This window comes from Equus quagga, unplaced genomic scaffold, assembly GCF_021613505.1.
Source record: "Equus quagga isolate Etosha38 unplaced genomic scaffold, UCLA_HA_Equagga_1.0 252_RagTag, whole genome shotgun sequence".
Taxonomy (NCBI): Eukaryota; Metazoa; Chordata; class Mammalia; order Perissodactyla; family Equidae; genus Equus; species Equus quagga.
In genome coordinates, this window is record NW_025799860.1 from 377,327 (window position 1) to 396,028 (window position 18,702).

At 38.0% G+C, this 18,702-nt stretch overlaps 1 protein-coding gene across 1 annotated transcript in view; it reads right to left on the reverse strand.

Annotated features, from left to right (window-relative positions):
• The window catches only part of LOC124233823 (nck-associated protein 5-like), a gene marked incomplete at its 3' end in the record, with an annotated part of 547,928 nt that overhangs the window by 352,702 nt on the left and 176,524 nt on the right, over positions 1 to 18,702 (reverse strand). The window contains exon 3 of the mRNA XM_046651057.1: positions 13,408 to 13,464. Coding sequence (XP_046507013.1) covers positions 13,408 to 13,464 — 57 coding nt within the window. The remainder of the gene's footprint in view (positions 1 to 13,407; positions 13,465 to 18,702) is intronic.

Here is an 18,702-nt window from a genome sequence, read left to right on the forward strand (position 1 = left end):
TTATATGGCCTGATGAAGCTCAGGGAGATGTCTGCCGCAGAAGACTCTGGCCAAAAATCCCACTGGCTTAGGGGCCAAAATCAGGCAGTTTTCATACTAGCCAAATTCATTTCCTATTGTCAATTTGAATGGAAGTTCCAGAAGAATATATGCTGAGAAACTGCCTCAAGATCCATTATCCAGATGTTGGCAAAATAAGGAATACTGTAAGTCAGCTGGCTGTCTCATGATTCCACAGCTTTTTGCCAAACAAACAAGCGTGTCTTGATAGAAGCTGAAGACTGAGCCAAGGCTCCGAGTGGATGGGCCTTGAAAGAAACTTTGGGCCGGATTCAAACAAACTTGGACTGAGCAGAGGATTCTGAATTCTCAATTAGAATGCAGTTATTCACAAACTCAAGGGAAGTGAACTTTATAAGAAAAAAATCAAGTGTATTAATATTACCTTGTAAAGTCAGCCTGCCAATATGAAGCCTGAATTATGTATTACAGTCACCAAAAGACAGGAAGCACGTGCAGAAGGAACAAACTGGATTATTACCTAATATCCTAAGAGAGCAGACCTTCCCACAGTTTTTAAGGCCAGAAGGCACCTTACAGAGCCCCTAGTCCAGGTTTCTCATATCAATCTCTTCCCTGGATTTCTGAGCACAGTTCTCTCTGAAAGTTTGCCAGACAGGGTAACATCAGGGCATTTGCTACGACTCTTCTCCCATCTCACTGACTTCTCAATTCTTCCTTGCGCCATATGTAACACTTAAGTCAGGCTCCTTTGTTACTTGTTCAGAGTCCCTTCTCTACCTCAGTGATCTCAGTTCTGTTTTTAATTCTTGCCTACACGCTCCCTTGATGTTATCATTACACACCAGGTTGGGTTAAAGAACAAAATCTCCAGCAGTCTTGGCCTGGGGAATTCTTCGCAATTGGTCCTATATATCAACTAGTAGATAAGAAAGTTCTATAAAGGATAATTGAATTGTCACCCAGCTTATTAATGATAGAAGCAATTTGATGGCTCAAGCCTTCTGATTCCTAATAGAGTATTTCTGCCAAAATTAGAAGGATAGGTAAAATTGGTTAGCTTCTACTTTTTCTAGTTTGTGTGTAAGATGCCACACAACTTCTAAAATATTAAGACATTATAGCTATCTTGGAAATATGCCTAAAGTCTTAGAAAACAATGCTTGGTCAAAAGAGCTCCCATGTATGTGAGGCACATACTAAGACATCCTGAAGAGGCCACTTTAAATGACCAGAATCACTAACTGGATATATTCTAACTAGTTTCTATATAATGTCATCATCTTGGTTGAAAAATAAAACAATTTTCAGTGGTTAACATGGTTTGGACTAAAATATTTACAGTTCTTAACAGCTGTACTTAAAATAATTGTTTGAGGCCTTCACATAGAATCAAAAATAAAAATTTAATAGCTCATTGACCTTTATGGTTATAACTCTTAAAATGGTGGATAAGTGAAAACAGATATTTTATTCAAATGAAATCACAATATTTTTGTAGCTTAAATGTTTCTCCAGCTCAGTTGGTAATAGCCTGGTACTTTACATGAGTGATTATGAGGCCATCTTAAACTGTGGCCATTGCCCTAAAGAAAATGTTTATGGCCTGACTGGGATAATTGTATTCTCCTATTAAATATCACTCCTTCAGGGCTAGTTATTGTTTAGTATAAATGTGCCACTTTATATGCAAATAAAATAGACTGAGGTTTGAATAAAAAGTTCTGCATATATCTACTGACAAGTCATCTTATTATGATTTATATTAACAGACAGAACTTCTCAAGGTTTGACACACTCATATCTCACACAACAAGAGGTAATTCTTTCCTAAAATTTTTGCTTTCAAAATATTCAGAGATAGCTAGAAATATTTTCTTTCCTCATAGCTATGGTAGATTTAGCGTTCGCATTCTGAGTTTTATTTTGAGTCAATAGATTTTACAGGATTGTGACTACGTATTACCAAAAATTTTTCTCTGACCTTGATTTGTCTTCAAGGCTTTTCCTATATCCCCACACACCTGGAAAAATCAACTTCTTCCCAGATACTCTACTGCAAAGGACACCCCATGGTCCAGCTTTCCCAAGAAACCTTCTTAAATTTGACCTAGCAAAGCAGAGCGCTTCTACAAACATTGTACACAGAGAAGAAGCATTTCACGTCACATATTTACATTTTCACTTTTTAAAAAATCTATCTTCTTTGAATCAATCTTTTTGCAAAAGTGCCATAGTAAAATCCATGATTCTACTTTTCACATTTGAAGGAGCAATGTTCTTATATCTCAAATCCCATCTCAGACTGGTGCTTTGTATTTTTATTAACCACCTCTCATGGTACTGTGGAACAACTATTAAAACTACATATTATGCATATTTTACCCCAATCTGTGCAAAGTTAACAACATAAAATATATATTGACTATTTAAGGGAGGAACAAAGTAAAGCAGTTAATAACCATTTTCACCACTTTCCCTGCTGCTTCACCGTCCTTGCCTGGAGCTGCCAGAGGAACATGGGAGAATTCAACGGCATGAATGTTGATGACTGAACTCTGATTTTCCGAACAATGCATTAAACTCCCCAGAGTTAAGAGGTCATATAGCTGAATGAGAACTAAAGGACAGATGTATGTAAGGACATCTTGGGGCTGTATCAACAAATCAAGACATCATTGCACATTTGGGAATTTAATTACTTATGCTGAAATTTGGAGAAAGCCCTACACCCCACAAACTAGAATCATTTATCCAGGAGTAAAAACTAAACATTTATACTTCTTGAGGAATACCTAAAATTTTATGATTGAAGTTAGAGTCTGACTATTATACTTTTTAATTAGGATTTAGGGATAATAGGAGATATAATAAAGTTGGTATTTGTATTACATGAAAAAGGTGGGGAGGCTTCTAAGCTATTTTCCATGGAATCCAGGAAGCCATCTTCATTATCAACATTCCTTCACATATAATTCGAAGACAACTGGCGGACAGCTGGTAATGCCAAGGAACTAAGATTCTTGAACTTGAGAAGCAAGACTTGGATAAATGGCATTATAAGATGTATTTGCAACGTTTAAAGGCAAATTCATTTGTTTGATTAACATTGGTCATCCTTGTTAGGTTGTAATGTCCACAAGGACAAGGCCGGGTCTGTTTTGCACAGCACTGCTTCATTCTTGCTCAGAACAGTCCCTGTCACCTGATAGGACCCTCAGAAACGTTTGATGGGTGGATAGATGAATAAATGAGTGCATGCTTTTCCAACCTTAGATATTGTCCTATTTCTTTCCTTTCTTCCAAAACTATGGTCACCCAACACTTATTCCTATTAGTTGGGTGATACACACACACACACACATGCAAAGACTAATGTGAAAATAGATTTTTTTTTCTTATAGCCTTTAAAATAGAATAAATTCTTATGTGCCCATAATCACTTAGCTATTCTGCTTGAAAGCAAAGAAATGGACTAAATCTGTTCTAAAAATGAGAATCGTTTCTATAATATAAAATTAAACCAACTTATTAACATTTTAATGTTAAGAGGACATAGCTAAGATTACCCTCAAAATAATGAATTTAAGTAAAGATCCTCATGGTTAGAGAGGACACAAATAGTCTTGCATGGAGCTTGTACTTACCCCTGATATTTGGAACAAATGAGATGGGTCCCTGGAAAGTTTTATGGTTCAAAAATGACCTCTTTATCAATCTCCTTGCTTTTAATCTTGCCCTGCTAATTCCACTCTCCAAAATGAAGTTGGGTATGTATCTAAACCGCAAATCCGGTCATGTCACTAGCTTAAAACACTTCAGTACTTCAGTAGCTCCTATCACTTTAAGAGCAACTTCTTTTGGGTCACTTGGTTGGCAGAAAATCCCTGACCTGAACTGTGTCCTTCCTACAAATTCAATCTCATTTCCCTCCACTTCTTGCCTTAAACTCTGGTAATACCAAAGAGATAGTTGTTCTCTGGCTGACACATTGCATCAGTTCACAGTCTGTACCTTTTCTGTCCTCACCTTTCTTCACTGTGTTGATACTTTGTCCCTTTAAGACTTATCAAGTCTCCTCTGGGAGGTGTTTGTTTACATGTCCTTCTGCTATAGTGAAATACAAGCCTGAGCATATCTCAATATTTGCTACGTTACATTGAATTTAACTAGTTACATGTCTGTTTCCTGCTGCAGACTCTAAGGATTCTCATTATGTCAGTTATCTTTACGCTTCCAGCACTCATTTTGAAATCAGAGTCATGGTACCAATAGAATTAACATATGTTGAACCAAATCGAGCATGTAACATTGTCTTGTTCTTTGACCCATCAACACTGCCTAATCTCTCAATTTTCTGTTGTGGCCTGGGAGTTTCCAGAAATTATCATCCTCTTTTCTTACATGAATCACTGAATTAAGCTACTAATAGCCTTCATAATTATAGGGCAGCAACACCCTTTATAAATGGCTGTTAACAAAAGCCATGTTGCTGACATTGATCTATTAGCAAATAACATTACACTGGCAATGCAGGTGGGAAAAATACCCAAGCATGAATTAGCTTTAAGTGCTAACATTTGCAAAAAATAATTAACTTGCAAGGAATGTTTGTGTTAAAGCATCTCAGTTATGTCTCATAGTAACTAAACTTGTTATTATTTGCATATGTAGAGTGTTTCTACAGTTTTTTTTAAAGACCTCAAGCAAGTTTTATAAAGTCAAAAAATAATTATAAAATTATTTCTCTATTTCAATCTAGTATGCAACATATTGCTTAGAGAGACTTTCTTACAGTTGTTATAAACTCAGAAAAAAATTATAGTAGAAATGCTGACATTCCTTTCACAATGGTGGTCCTAGCAGGCACCTCAGTATGACCAGCAGACAGTGCGGCCCCCAGTCTCCAATTTCCACACAATGTAGTGACTTTATCGGTACTCTCTGAAGCACAAAGCAGTCGATCTTTGTTGTCCTGTGTGCATTTTTCACTTCTTGGAACTGTCCCCCTTCAATCTTCCTGTGTGCCACCTACCCCTACATCCGTCTCAGTCTGTATCACTCTTCTTTACAATTCCTTCTGGGCTTCGTTTTATTACTACACTGAAATTGTATGCATAATTATGTGAAGTTGCTATGGAGATTCCGTGTTATTTGTTATGAGGAAAATCGATTGTGTTTGAGATAATTCTCCACACTAACGACTCAGGGATCCATTTTTTTCCCCTTATTTTCTCTGGGGTTATAACCAACTGCATATATTTGAATACCTATAAGCAAAAGTCATTTTATAAATAACACAACCAGAAAAGTTATTGAATTCACTACAAAGATGAAGCATGTTAGTGCAGCCAGGTCAATTTCTCATGATTTAGAAACAACTTTGAATGCGGTACTTTTTCGAATACCAGCTGAACTCTTGCCTGCATCCTTTAGGAAGAGACTCCAAAGAAGTTATTCTGCAATTACATCCCTTAACATTCCACCACTAATTATATGATCTATATTTTGGCTATATCATAACTTAGAAAATGTAATTCTGGAAAATGCGTTAAACTATTGTGCAAAATTAAGGGCAGATATAGAAAGCTTATTAATATAGAAAGCTTATTAAAAACCATTTATTTGCCCTTCTTCTATGGCACAGATTTACTGGAGGTGAAAGCTAAGGATGAAATTGATTATTTGACATTAGTCAAAGGCAATTCAGACTAAAGACTGTGTGCTGAACAACGCAAGGCAAATTTCACACCCCTCAACAAGGTCATGATTTTGTATCTTTCTTGCCTGACCTCCCCACTGCCAGCCTAGGATGGGCGAAATCCTGAAATATCACATTGATTCTCATTAGACAACTCACATGGATCTTTTTTGGCCTCTAGACTGGTAAAGCTGATCTCAGGATCATGACTGATTTTTGGAGAGAAACTTTCCTAATCAGCTGTAGGTGGAAGAGAATTTCGATGAATCCAATAGTTTGCCATCAGGAGAGTGGCATTCAGAAGATAAATAGAGAAGTTAGAGAAGTCGAATTTCCAGTTAAAGGCAGACCAATTATAAAACCAGTTCCTAAGCACCACTTTGTCTGAAAACACAACCAAGTTACCAATTTCCAAAACGACCAATTCCGAAAGAGTCTATGGTTTTTACTCAAGATGATTTGATACAATAGGTACCCAGGGAGAAATCCAACAGGAACAGAGATAACAAGTAAGGAGACGAGAGGGAAGGTGAATACAGCTAGAGAGACTGAGTGAGATGCTCTGGAACGGGAGATCACAGCCAGTGTTTGTATGTTCCTTTCAACAGTAGAACTGATATTATTTTGTATAAATCAGGACTGGTGAGTAACCCATAAAAGACTGAGGCAGTGAGGAGAAAGAACAAAAAGGGTGAGAGGAAGAAAGAGGAGAGGATAAACATAATGAAAATGCCTCCTCCCAGGCTGTGACAAAGGAAACGTAACAAGGAAGCCTTCAGAAACAAGCTTGACAAAGGGGAAGTTGGCATGTCAGCACGCTCATTGGAATTTTAGGTAGGCTGACAAAGGACTCCAGTCCAGTCAAGTATAGGGTAAGTCTGGACAGCGAGGGAGTCCTTTCATTGTCCTGATGGTAATGCAGTGAAGTGCCTTCCTCCCCGAGTTGAGAATTGTCCACAGTGGACATGCCAGTTAGTGTCTGACAAGGACAGGAGCAGGTGGGGAACCTTAGGGGATTGTTTTCTATACTCCAATTGGTTAGAAGGGAGAAATGTTTCCAGAAACAATAGAAGATCATTCATAGAGGAAAATAGGAGAAAACTTTTAGAAGGATGTGAATGGAAAATAAAACCAGCTTTAAAAGGCTGGCAAGTGGAAGATCAAATCAAATTAGAGCTGGGAAGGAACTGGAACCAATATATGGTTTGAGGGTCTTCTTATGAAAAAAAGACAGTACCCGCTCAGACGGAGAATTCGTAACCATCTCACACATGGTAGGTGTGAGATAACAATGGCTATCCTCAAACAGGAGGCAAGGACTCACTCTGGTGACTGGAGACTTCTTGCTGAGCTCTTCAGAGGCAGACAGGGCTCCTATCATATGGCTAAGCAGGAGTCTGGGTCTCTTCTTGGAGCATGTGTCTGAGATGAGAGGGAGGGCCTCACCCACCACACAACCAACGAATGCATCCTGCTTTTAACTTTTTTTGGGAGCCGTGATCAAAGAAGAGAAACTTGCAGTGAGCTCTCCTGTGGCATTGAAATTCTGCATAGAAAACTAAAGAATTTGAGAACCTAGGTAGTCATGTCCAGTTCAAGATTAGCCAGAAGGAGAGGGAGGATAGTTTGGGGAGTAAACAGCTGAATGTTTAGAAAAAGTCAAAAAGGTTTGGTTGTCTCAGTCAACAGTCCTTAAGCAGAACTGCAAATATAGATTCAGGGATTTCGTCAGTATCCAGGGTCATATTTTTATGGATCCACAAAATCTCAATAAATATCTTTAAATTGTTTATCTCATTTTAGTGGCATAAAAATGAATATTAATGGGCTGGCTCCATGGTGGAGTGGTTAATTTCACGTGCTCCACTTCAGCAGCCCGGGGTTTGCTGGTTCAGATCCTGGGCCTGGACCTATACACCTCTAATCAAGCCATGCTGTGGCAGGATCCCACGTAGAAGAACTGGAATGACTTACAACTAGGATATACAACTATGTACTAGGGCTTTGGGGAGAAAAAAAAAAAGGAGGAAGATTGGCAACAGATGTTAGCTCACAGACAATCTTCCTCATCAAAAAACAAAAAAAAGCATGGCTAAAAAAATGAATATTGTGAATGTATTCATAAATAACTTCTGACTAAATACTGCCATGTGGTCCAGTGTCTTTTGGCACTTTTGTTTATGATGTTCCTGTTAAAAGCTAATAAAAAGAGAACAGAGGTAGACTTAATGGATAAATGGCACATGCATGCAACAAATAAAGGCAAAGATAATATACTCACACATTAAACTAACAACCACTGTGTAGCTTGAAGGGTGAAAATTGGAAAGACCATTGGGCCATCATCCATTACAAAACTGTACATGGCAGCCAAACTCAACAGAACCTACTCTTTGAAATAAGTCAGATGGAAAAAGATGATTGCCGTATGACTTCACTCATATGTGGAAGATAAACAAACAAATAGAGAACAGATTGGTGGTTACCAGAGCGGAAGGGAGTGTGGGGAGGGCAAAAGGGGTAAAGAGGCACATGTATACCTTGACGGATGACAACTAGACTTTTGTTGGTGAACACAATGTGGTCTATACAGAAGTCAAAATATAATAATGTACACCTGAAACTTATATAATGTTATAAACCAAAGTGACTTGAATAAAATAAAAAGAACCTACTCTAGTGGAAAGACCACAGAAGACCACATACAAGTTCCAGGTCTAGCAAAGGTTTCAGCAAAACAGCACTATGTACCGTATTAAATTCAAGTCATATATTTGAATTTTATTGCTTTCACAGTTTTTAATTTGTAAATTTATTTTGGTTCTATAACTAAATGAGAATAATAAGCTTTAGTATGTGTAGAAGGAAGGACAAATAATCAAGGAAGAAAGAGAAACATAAATCTGTAAAAACAGTGTCGAAAAGTCCAGGGTAAGCCATGGCTTACAAAACCTCATGAAATCTACAAAGAGTGTTAGGTTAAGACTGTGTTTCGAGTCAGATGAGAACAAGGATGGGAGTGACTTATTGCTTGACACAGATGATGTAATGCTGCTAGAAGCAACGGAGAAAGCCAATCATTCAATTCCTATATTGCTTCCACCTTTCCTATCAAGGCAGATGAACTCCAGGTTGAAAAGAAGAGGAAAACATGAAGCCCAAAATTAGTGGAGAGATCCCAAGGGAGATTAGCAAACAGCTTTGCATAAATCCAAGTCTCAACAATAAATTACACTCTGGGTAATGAAAGGACCTCAGATGGGACCGTGGAAGCACTGTTGGCAATCTTTGGGGAATCGGGATGAGTCAGAGAGGGGCCCATATTAAAAGCAGGAAAATGTGGTTTGTTTTTTAAGAACATTTCAGAAAGTTTTTTCTTTCCAAAATCAAAGGAAAAAGCTGGATTTAGAAGCTACAAATCAGTTTGTAGGCTGACCACCCCCCGCCCCCAAGAAAGAACCATTTCTAGAATGCAATGTTTTAAAAGAGAGTATATGACAATTAGAAATCGATGGTCACTAGGAGTTACAGGGACGCCCTAAGAACAAGTCCCATTCACATCTTTTTGGAAAAAGGTGACAAGACTGAGAGGCAAAGTGAATCCGGATTTCTACTGAGTGTTTAATAAAATATTTCTTGATGACCAAGAAGCAAGATATAGAAATAGGGATTAGACGATCATTTTAGTTAAGTGAAATTGCAGAGGCAAACTATGGTGTTCTCTGCCTAACAATTGTGCCGACATGATGCAACAGGGGATCATGAAATGCCTGGACTTGGAGTCAGAAATCTACAGTTGAGAAACTGCTTTGCGACTGATTAGTCCGGAGTCCACAAATGCAGCCCACTACCTGTTTTCGTAAATCAAGTTTTACTGGAACAGTCATGCACATCTGTTTCCCCACTGTCTATGGCGGCTTTCGTGCCTCAGCGGCAGAGGTGAAGAGCTGCCACAGAGACCATCCGGCCCACAAAGCTAAAGAATTTACTGCTGGGCCCTTTACAGAAAAAGTTCGTCAACTCCCTGACTAGTCACATAAGCTAGAATATATTCTTTCTGATATTCATTTTCATCATCCACCTTAACAGAAATTGATAACTATAGCAAACGCATCAGAAGGTATCTAATGAAATAATGTATGGGAAAGCTCTTTATGGATTGTAATGTGCTATATGCATAGAAAGCATATCTTATTATAATCACTCTTCCTGTTCAAAGATTAATAGCAGTGCTTTTCACATTAAAGACATGCCAATATCTGGTACACAGGAGACTTTCAAAAATACTGAATGGACTTTTAGATGAATGGATGGATGGATGGATGGATGGATGGATGGATGGATGATGGTGGCAACCACATCTTACTTAGTGGTAACTATGTCCAGGGACATAAAGAGTTTTAGACACAACAGCTCATTTTATCCTTGCAACAGACTTGGGACATTATTTACATTTTACTGCTGAGTAAAGGAAAAGAGATTTAAACAATAACAATATCAAGAGCAACAACCAATATTTATAAAGCTCTTACCATGTCCTAGCCACTGTGCTAAGTGCTTATTAAATGCTATTTCAGTTAATCCTCTCAAATGCTTCATGAAGTAAGTGTTAGTATCATCATCATTATTCCGTATTTATAGATAAGAACATAGAGTCCCAGAGAAGCTAAGTAACTTCCCACAGTCACACATCTGGTAAGCAGCAGAGCTGAAATTTAAAACCTTGTTTTCCTGACTCTGATCTGACCATCATATGCTGGCACAACTGATTTACATGAACAAGCCTAAGTTTATTAAGGATAAATGTAAAATCTGATTAGAATGACTTAAAATTAACTGAAATATCTGAAGGAACCTAATAGCAGTCCCTATGAAAAATATGTTTTTATTTATTTTTATTTATTTATTTATTTTCTTGAGGAAGATCAGCCCTGAGTTAACTGCTGCCAATCCTCCTCTTTTTGCTGAGGAAGACTGGTCCTAAGCTAACATCCGTGCCCATCTTCCTCTACTTTATAATGTGGGACGCCTGTCACAGCATGGCTTGACAAGTAGTGCCATGTCTGCGCCTGGGATCCAAACCGGCGAACCCCAGGCCACCGAAGCGGAATGTCCTAACTTAACCGCTGTGCCACCAGGCTGGCTCCCAAAATATGTTTTTTGAAAATGTTTTACACTGAGGCAATTTTAGACAAAGAAAAATTACAAAAGTAGTGTAGAATTCCCATTATATTCCTCACACAGCTTCCCCTAAAGTTAACGTGTTATATAAATATAGCACAATGGTGCGAACCAGGAAATTAACATTGGTACAATACCATTAACTAAACTAAAGATCTTACTGGAACTTCATCAGTTTTCCCACTAATATCCTTTTCCTGTGCCAAGATCCTGTCTCGGATCCCACTTTACATTTAGTTGTCATCTCTCCTCAGTCTCCCCCAGTCAGTAACAGCTCCTTGGCCTTTCCCTGGCCTTCATGCTCTTGACACTTTGGAAGAATAGTGATTAGCTATTTTGTCAAATATCTCTCAATTTAGGTTTGTCTGATGTTTTTTCCCTCATGATTGGACTAAGGCTATTTATTTTTGGCCAGAACATCCCAGAAATGATGCTGTGTCCTCTGTATCATACCAGGGGGTTCCCAACATTGGTATGTTTTATTATTTGTTTTAACGGAATACAGTCTCAGTAAGCTGACGTGTAGCCTAGTTATTAATACACACATGTGCATGCAAATACACACAAAATCTCACGAGAGTTCCAACTATATTAAGAAATTGTTGAGAACCACAAGCAAAAGTAGTATCAGTTCTACCTTTCTCTCCAATGGCTAGATTACTGGAATGAGCACCGGGGTGACAGAAGCTATGAGCACCCCAAGTTTACTTCCTGTTGCTCACTGTATTCCGACTAGTTGATGAAGCATGTTGACTGACAGAACTGGACACAATGTGTGTATCTGAACCCCAAAAGACAAGACTAGCTCGGATCATGCTCCAAATACTCACTCAGTGCCTACTATGTGTCAGGCTAGCCCCTGGTTGCCTGCCCCACCTGTGAGCCAGGCTTCTTGAATGATGGGCACTAGGAGAAAGATTTTTCCAGAATTCAACCATTATACTTGACAAAACAATAAAAAATATATGGCTTGATTCTATCATTTTGATTGAAAGACATAAGACCCTGAAAGCCAGGGGAGTTTATTTTCTCACATCTTGTTCACCACATAGCCAAATTCAAAACTGCAGCTGAAGGAAGAAAGAGCTTGCTGTGAAGATGTTGAAGACTGTCTCTCTCCTCACACAGGCATAATTACAGAGGCCTAAGGAGACTCCGTTGTTATTTATTGATCAGATTTCTGGTTTTCCTGGATTTCATCATTGTTTCCCTCATTTTTCTTGTTAGGTTTATACTGTCTGAAAACTATAGCTTCATTCAGTTTGAAACGTGTTCACTCTATGATTCAGTCATTGTGAGGGAAAAAGCCTTTAATAATTAAAGTCACAGAGGTGCCCCCCGCTGGCACTCTAGTACTCCTGTAAGATGTCCATCATCAAGATTTCTACAGAAAATGCCTCATTCAACAATATGCTCTTATTATTTCAGTTATAGACACTTTTCTGATAGCATACATTTAAAACACATAATAAAGGAATAGAAGGAAAAAAGAGTGGCTCATCTTAAAAATGAAAAACCTGCAGAAGTAGAAAAAAATAGTTTAGTGGACAAATTTTTTTTATAGTTCAGTTTTTGTAATTTTTGATAACCATTTTAAGTAACAATTTCCATTCTGAGAACCCTTCTTTATAATCTTGTATCAATAGTAAAAGAGCAAAGAAGATAAAGTCAGAAACTTGAGAATTAAAACAAAAATTGGTGATTAAAATCTTAAATATTTTAATTAAGTACTGGCGGCAAGAAACATCTGTTTTGATGAGCCCTCCTTTTCCAGTGCTTATTAAAATCATATGACACTTAAAAAAAATTACAGTATGCCAAAAATTTAACTAAAACAGTAAGGAAGCTTTATTAAACACTTATTGATTCAATGTCTCCTAAAAGTAAGACTTGAAGAGATTTTAAAGGGTCATATAGGGTGTAAATTGATATGATCTTTCTGGAGGACAATTTACTACTACATACAAAAGTTTTAAAGTGCATTTGCAACACTCCTACTCTCAGAATTTATCATAAGGAAATGGTAATACAAATATACAATAATATATGTGCATCACGGCTTTATTTATTATATAAAAAAGACATAAATGCCCCAAATAGGGATTGCTTAATAAATTTCAAGTCAAGTGATCCTCAACTCCCATACATTCAACCTTGAAATAACCTGGGCTTCCATGAAATCTCTTTACAATTCTTCTCATATGCTAAATGCCGGCTTTTGCTCATTTGACCAGACAGAAAAAATCTGAACAAAATAACAGCAGAAACATCAACAACAAAACTCTTCCCATCCATGGAAAGGTAGCACTCCCTGAATGATGTGGCCCGGTCACTGAGCTGCAGCGCTGCCTTCCTTGGTATCCGGGGGCCTAAGAAATGGTGGCTTTTTACTGCAGCTATTTCCCCAAACCAGAGCAGAGGGGACAGTGGGTGGGTGGAGAAGGGATGCAGCAGACCCGAGCACAGGCTTGCTCCCCATCAAGGCAGAGGGACTTGACTTTTACCTCAGCCACAGGTTGGTTTCCTAGGTAAGATTTTGTTTGCAGCTGTATTCTGAAGCCCTAAAAGAAAATACAAGTTTGAAAAACACTGCTGTAATGCCCAACACTCTTATTTTTTTTAAATGAGTATAAACCAGAAAAACAAGGTGCTGATTTTATTTATTTATTTATCTTTGAGCAGAAGATCAGCCCTGAGCTAACATCTAAAGCCAATCTTCCTCTTTTTGCCCGAGGAAGATGGTCGCTGAGCTAACATCTGTGCCATCTTCCTCTATTTTATGTGGGACACAGCTACAGCATGGCTTGACGAGCAGTGCTGGGTCCACACCCGGGATCCAAACCTGCGAGCCGTAGGCTGAGGAAGTTGAGTACAAAAAGTTAACGACTATGCCACCAGGCAGGCCCCAAATGTTCTGATTTTAGTCACAGGGACTGTAGCTCTTATAAGTTTACAACAGGGCTACAATCTCTTATCCAAAGCCCTTTGTACCATGCCTTTTGAAATTCAGAATATTTTGTATTTACTAGATAATTAATAGGGAACACATATTCTATGATGTACCTGAAGGACTTCGAGTGGCAATTCATAGTCAAATACATTCATATTTCTATAAATGCTTACACTAAATGAATTAAATAAAAGCCATAAGTTGCCTGATACCAATTTACATCAGATTTTTCTGCCAACTGAGTTAGGCCAAACCTTTAAAAAAAAGAAAAAAACCTTTTGACTTTTAGAGCTTTATGGACATTGGGATTATGGCTCAGAGACTGTGTGCTATGTGATGGAGACAAAGCTGGATTCATGAGGAGCTGGAAGTGGAGACCTCAGCGAAATCAAGTGCCCACTGAACTGAAGCCAGGTAAATGGAGATCCCATTAGGAAGGCAAAGAGGAAATGGAAAGATTCTGTACAACAGGTAGAAATAGCTCATCAAAGATGATAAATTGGGGATTATATATCCCTTTCAGCAATCAGTATGTATGTCTATTCCTACGTCATTCTCTAAAATACGTTTTTAAGAAGGGACTACGTATAACTTACTATCCATACAATGCCATAATAATTTGGGGAAGTGAAAATACGTCCACCTTATATTAAGTGGGAAAGGCTGCCAAGAAATAAGTATTTTTCCCATTATTAGATAGATAGATAGATGGATAGATAGGTAGATAGACAGATCTCTTACTCATGTGTGCACATGGATTAAAAAAACTCTATGTGAAATGATAAATTCCAAAATGTTAACAGTGTTTATCTCAGGGTAGTACAAATTCAGCTGATTTTTAATTTCTTCTTTGTTTCTGTATTATTTTGATATTTTTAATAATGAGAAAGTATTATTTTTGTGAACAGAAAAAGAAAAGCTCTTTACTTTTGGTGAAAAATGCAATTATTAGCATTTTATATATAATTTAGTCCCTCAGGACTCAAGTAATTCACCTAAGGTCACATTGTTAATTCGTAGCAAAATTATATTTGGACCCATGTCCTTTGACTCCTAGCTCTGTGTCCTCTCCATTTTTCCATGCTACATTTCAAAATGAAGCATGAGGTATGGTCCCTGTCTTGGCACAGCTAACGACTGAGTGGAGATAAGTAATATAGATAGGAAGCAATGATTAAACATTACAAGATGCTATCTACTTAAGTAACTGCTGCAAATCCTTTTGGAAGGTGGGGGGCACATATAAATCTCAAATGAAAGACAATGAAGTATAACATTACACCACACATATCACAAATCCCTATGAATCCAGAGCAGCAGAAGATAAGACTTTAGAAGTACCATAGAAGGCTTCATGGGTAAAGATGGAAATGTTTTCAAAAGGCTAAGATCATGGAAGATATTTCCACAAGGACATATCCAGACAGCATGACTGACAATTGACAGTAGAGATAAGACTTTATATGTGCTGGGGAATGGGGGAATGGGACGGGACAGGTGGAATGGGGCCAGATCATGAAAGGCTTCAAAAGCCAAGAAAAGGGTGGTTTAGATTTGATGTGGAAAGAAATAGGAGCCATAGGCAACTTTCATGAAGGAGACCAAGTGACAAAAGCCACTTAACTGGTATGAATGTGTAGGATGGGTAGACAAGGGGAGACTGGAGTCCAAGAGGCCAAGCACAGGGCTATGGAAGTGATGACGAGCCATGCAAAGTGACAAAGGATCTGAATTAGGAGTGGAAGTAAAAAGCTGAGTCACAAAGATCCAAGTTTGAATGAATGTCTCTGAAAACAGTGACCCTTTGACAGATACAGATGGTTTAATGAGGTTCACCATCTCAGAAGGGAGAGCAAAGAATCAAGAAAACATTGTGTTCCTGTTCATTAAAATTATACTATAACTATTTAGCTTTGTAGATTCAAGCACTGAGGCCAAGGGGCCAGGTTCAAACTTCCAATTTGCAATATAGTTTGATTCTGTTCTGAAGCTTAAATCATACTGTTCTCATTTCATGCAGCTCCCACAAATGCAGGGCTATGCTGAAAATAAGGAAGATGGACAAGTCAATACCAATTAAACGAAAACAACAATTAATAAAACAAGCAAAAATCCTCAAAATATGAACACTAGATCAATAGCACTTTCTTTGCATGTTCGAACAGGACCTCATGGGGCTTCAACAGTATTCAAACGTTTTCTTTTGATTTATTTGTAAAAGAGAAAAGAGAGATTATAACCGTAAAGGATGGACTAAAATTCAAGCAGTTGTGTCTGTTTCCTGTGTCTGCCTACGTCTTCTGCATTTTGTTTGAAGTGTTTTTTAAGAAATGATTCACCATCTTCATCCCATCTGCTCCATCAGGCATACCTTGTTTGGGTCAGAGTGGCAGGTTTAGCTGGGACCCCACTGCCTCTGAATCTTTAAATAGACAGTGCTTTGAATTTCATTGCAGAGATCAGGTGACATCCAAATCCACTTAACGGTTCACTGGTATGGTTTTTGATGTCATCGGAGACCTTGATGAAATTACAATCCTATTAGTCACGATGGGGGAAGACAGGAGACCTTAGGTGGCTAATGTTCCATTCATAACAAGAAAGAGACGTTTAGCATTTGTAAAGGGCATTGATTTCTGATAGTTCCCTGAAGAACAGGGCTCAAGTGAAGAAATATGACCAGAAAAGGCTCAGGAAAGAAATGATAGAAAAGGCAAGATTGCACTTATTCAAACAACTTAACACTGTGGACTTTTTACAACTTCGCTTGAATAAAAGAGAATAGAGTATTCTTGTAAATGTGGGCAGGAGGAAGGGCAGTGCGGGACAGGAAGGACATGCCTACGCAGAGATTCTGTTACTGAGAAATCTGGGAAATTTACACCAAGCCCTTGATTGATGGCAAGGAGGTGCCTCTAAATATAAAGGGTAAATGGAGGTTATATGGAAAGGGCTTTTAATCTGGGTGATAAATTGCCAGATTCAATTATGCTTAATGAGTCTCATCAATGCATAGCTAGACTCAAGAAAATAATAAGACCCCTTTCAGAACCTGGTATAAACAAATTAGAAGAATTAATAATAAAATTCCTATTAATGTGCATGCAATTTCAAGAAGCTAATTAAGTCAATTTTAAAAGTTTGACTAATATATTTTTAGTATTTTTAAAAAAATGCCTGATCATCAAAATGGGTTCATTTTCAGTTTGGGTTTTTTCACTCAAATATGTCCTATATAAGACGTAAAGGATTACATTTCTTTTGGTTAACTCTTCTCCAGGGAGAGCCCTGGTAAGAAGTTATGGGATATGACAAAGAGAGTGTCGCAGGCGCTAGAATGCTTAAGATGCTTATTGACCTGAAAGTAACAAATGAGATCCATTCAAGTGAATTTGCCAAGTCTCATAATACACCTCAGAACCAAATGGAGACTACAGGAAGACATGAATTTGCAGTCACCAGACTGGCAAAACATAAATCTTTTCTTCTCAGTATAGTCTCAGGTAGGAAATAAGAAGCAGGATCTGAAAACATCCATATGTGATTCAAAACAGAAGTGGTTGTCTCTATTAGTGAAGATCCTCGAACCTACACAAGAGAAAATCTGCTGGTTTTGCATCAACAAATATTTGTACAATGTACCATCAGTCGTGGATTAGAAATCAGACTCTCATTTCTTGTCATTAGGATTGTTTTAAGCCATCATTTTAAACAGAATCCCAATACTCAAGCGTATAATCAAAACATGTGGGAGATGAGAAAAAAAGTAGCCCCTGTTTTGTAGTTAAATCCCTAGGCGAGAAGCCACAATCAGACATCTGTGCTTAGTTAGATTTCCATGAAAACAAATGCCATGTGCTCCTTAATGCAATGGGAAATAGCATAACTCATGGTCTGCGAATGGCACCAAGGGGCATGGAGATTGCCTGCAATGATGTCCGCTTCAGAAGTTAGGAAGAAAGCTGTTTATAATATTACTAGATACTACGCGTAGTGTCTGGCATATAGTAAGCACTCAATAAATATTTCTTCAAATCTGAATGGAAGAGTGAGTTCCTTTATATACAATCTGCTATGTAAAGTTTGTACATCCTCTCTTTTACTATAAAAATAACATATGTTCTCATGCACATCTGCTTCAACTTCTGAATCAATAAAGACTGAGAGCCAATCTCTCCTCAAACATTTTTCTTTCCTGGGCTGCTAATGTGCTGCTCCCGCCTGGTTCTGCCTCCAAACCTCTGAGTATTTATTTATCGAGCTTCTCCTCGTGTCACTTGTTGCTGTCCTGATCCCATTCATTTTCTCACAAATTAATTGACAAATTCATGGCTTCAATTAATGCCTCTATGCAATCCTGCCCTCAAATATTTACAAACTACCATTATACTAGATTTTGTAATGGATGAAAAGTAGAATTAATCTAAGGTGTCTATCCTCAACATTATAATATAGTTTAGAAAGAAATGAATATATACATTCAAGGTTAAATAATGATTTTCAGGCCAAGTGAGTGAATAGACCCAGAATTAGAGAGGAAAGAGAGTCATGTTGTTGCTGGCAAAGGAGACGAAACTTGAGTTGGCCTTGAAGGATGAACAGGATTCACATATGGACATCTCAGAGAGGAGAAAGTATCAGGAAGGTCAACTATGATGAGCCAAGATTGTGGGGATGGAAAAGTACATGGCTGGTTTAGGGTCAGTGAGGAAACTACTGTGTCTGCCATGCAGGTTTCATTATAGGAATGATGAAGGATGTGATGGGCAGGCAGATGGACCCACTCTGGAGACACTCAAACGCTACATTGAAGAACCAGATTTTATCCCATAGACAAAAAGGAACTATG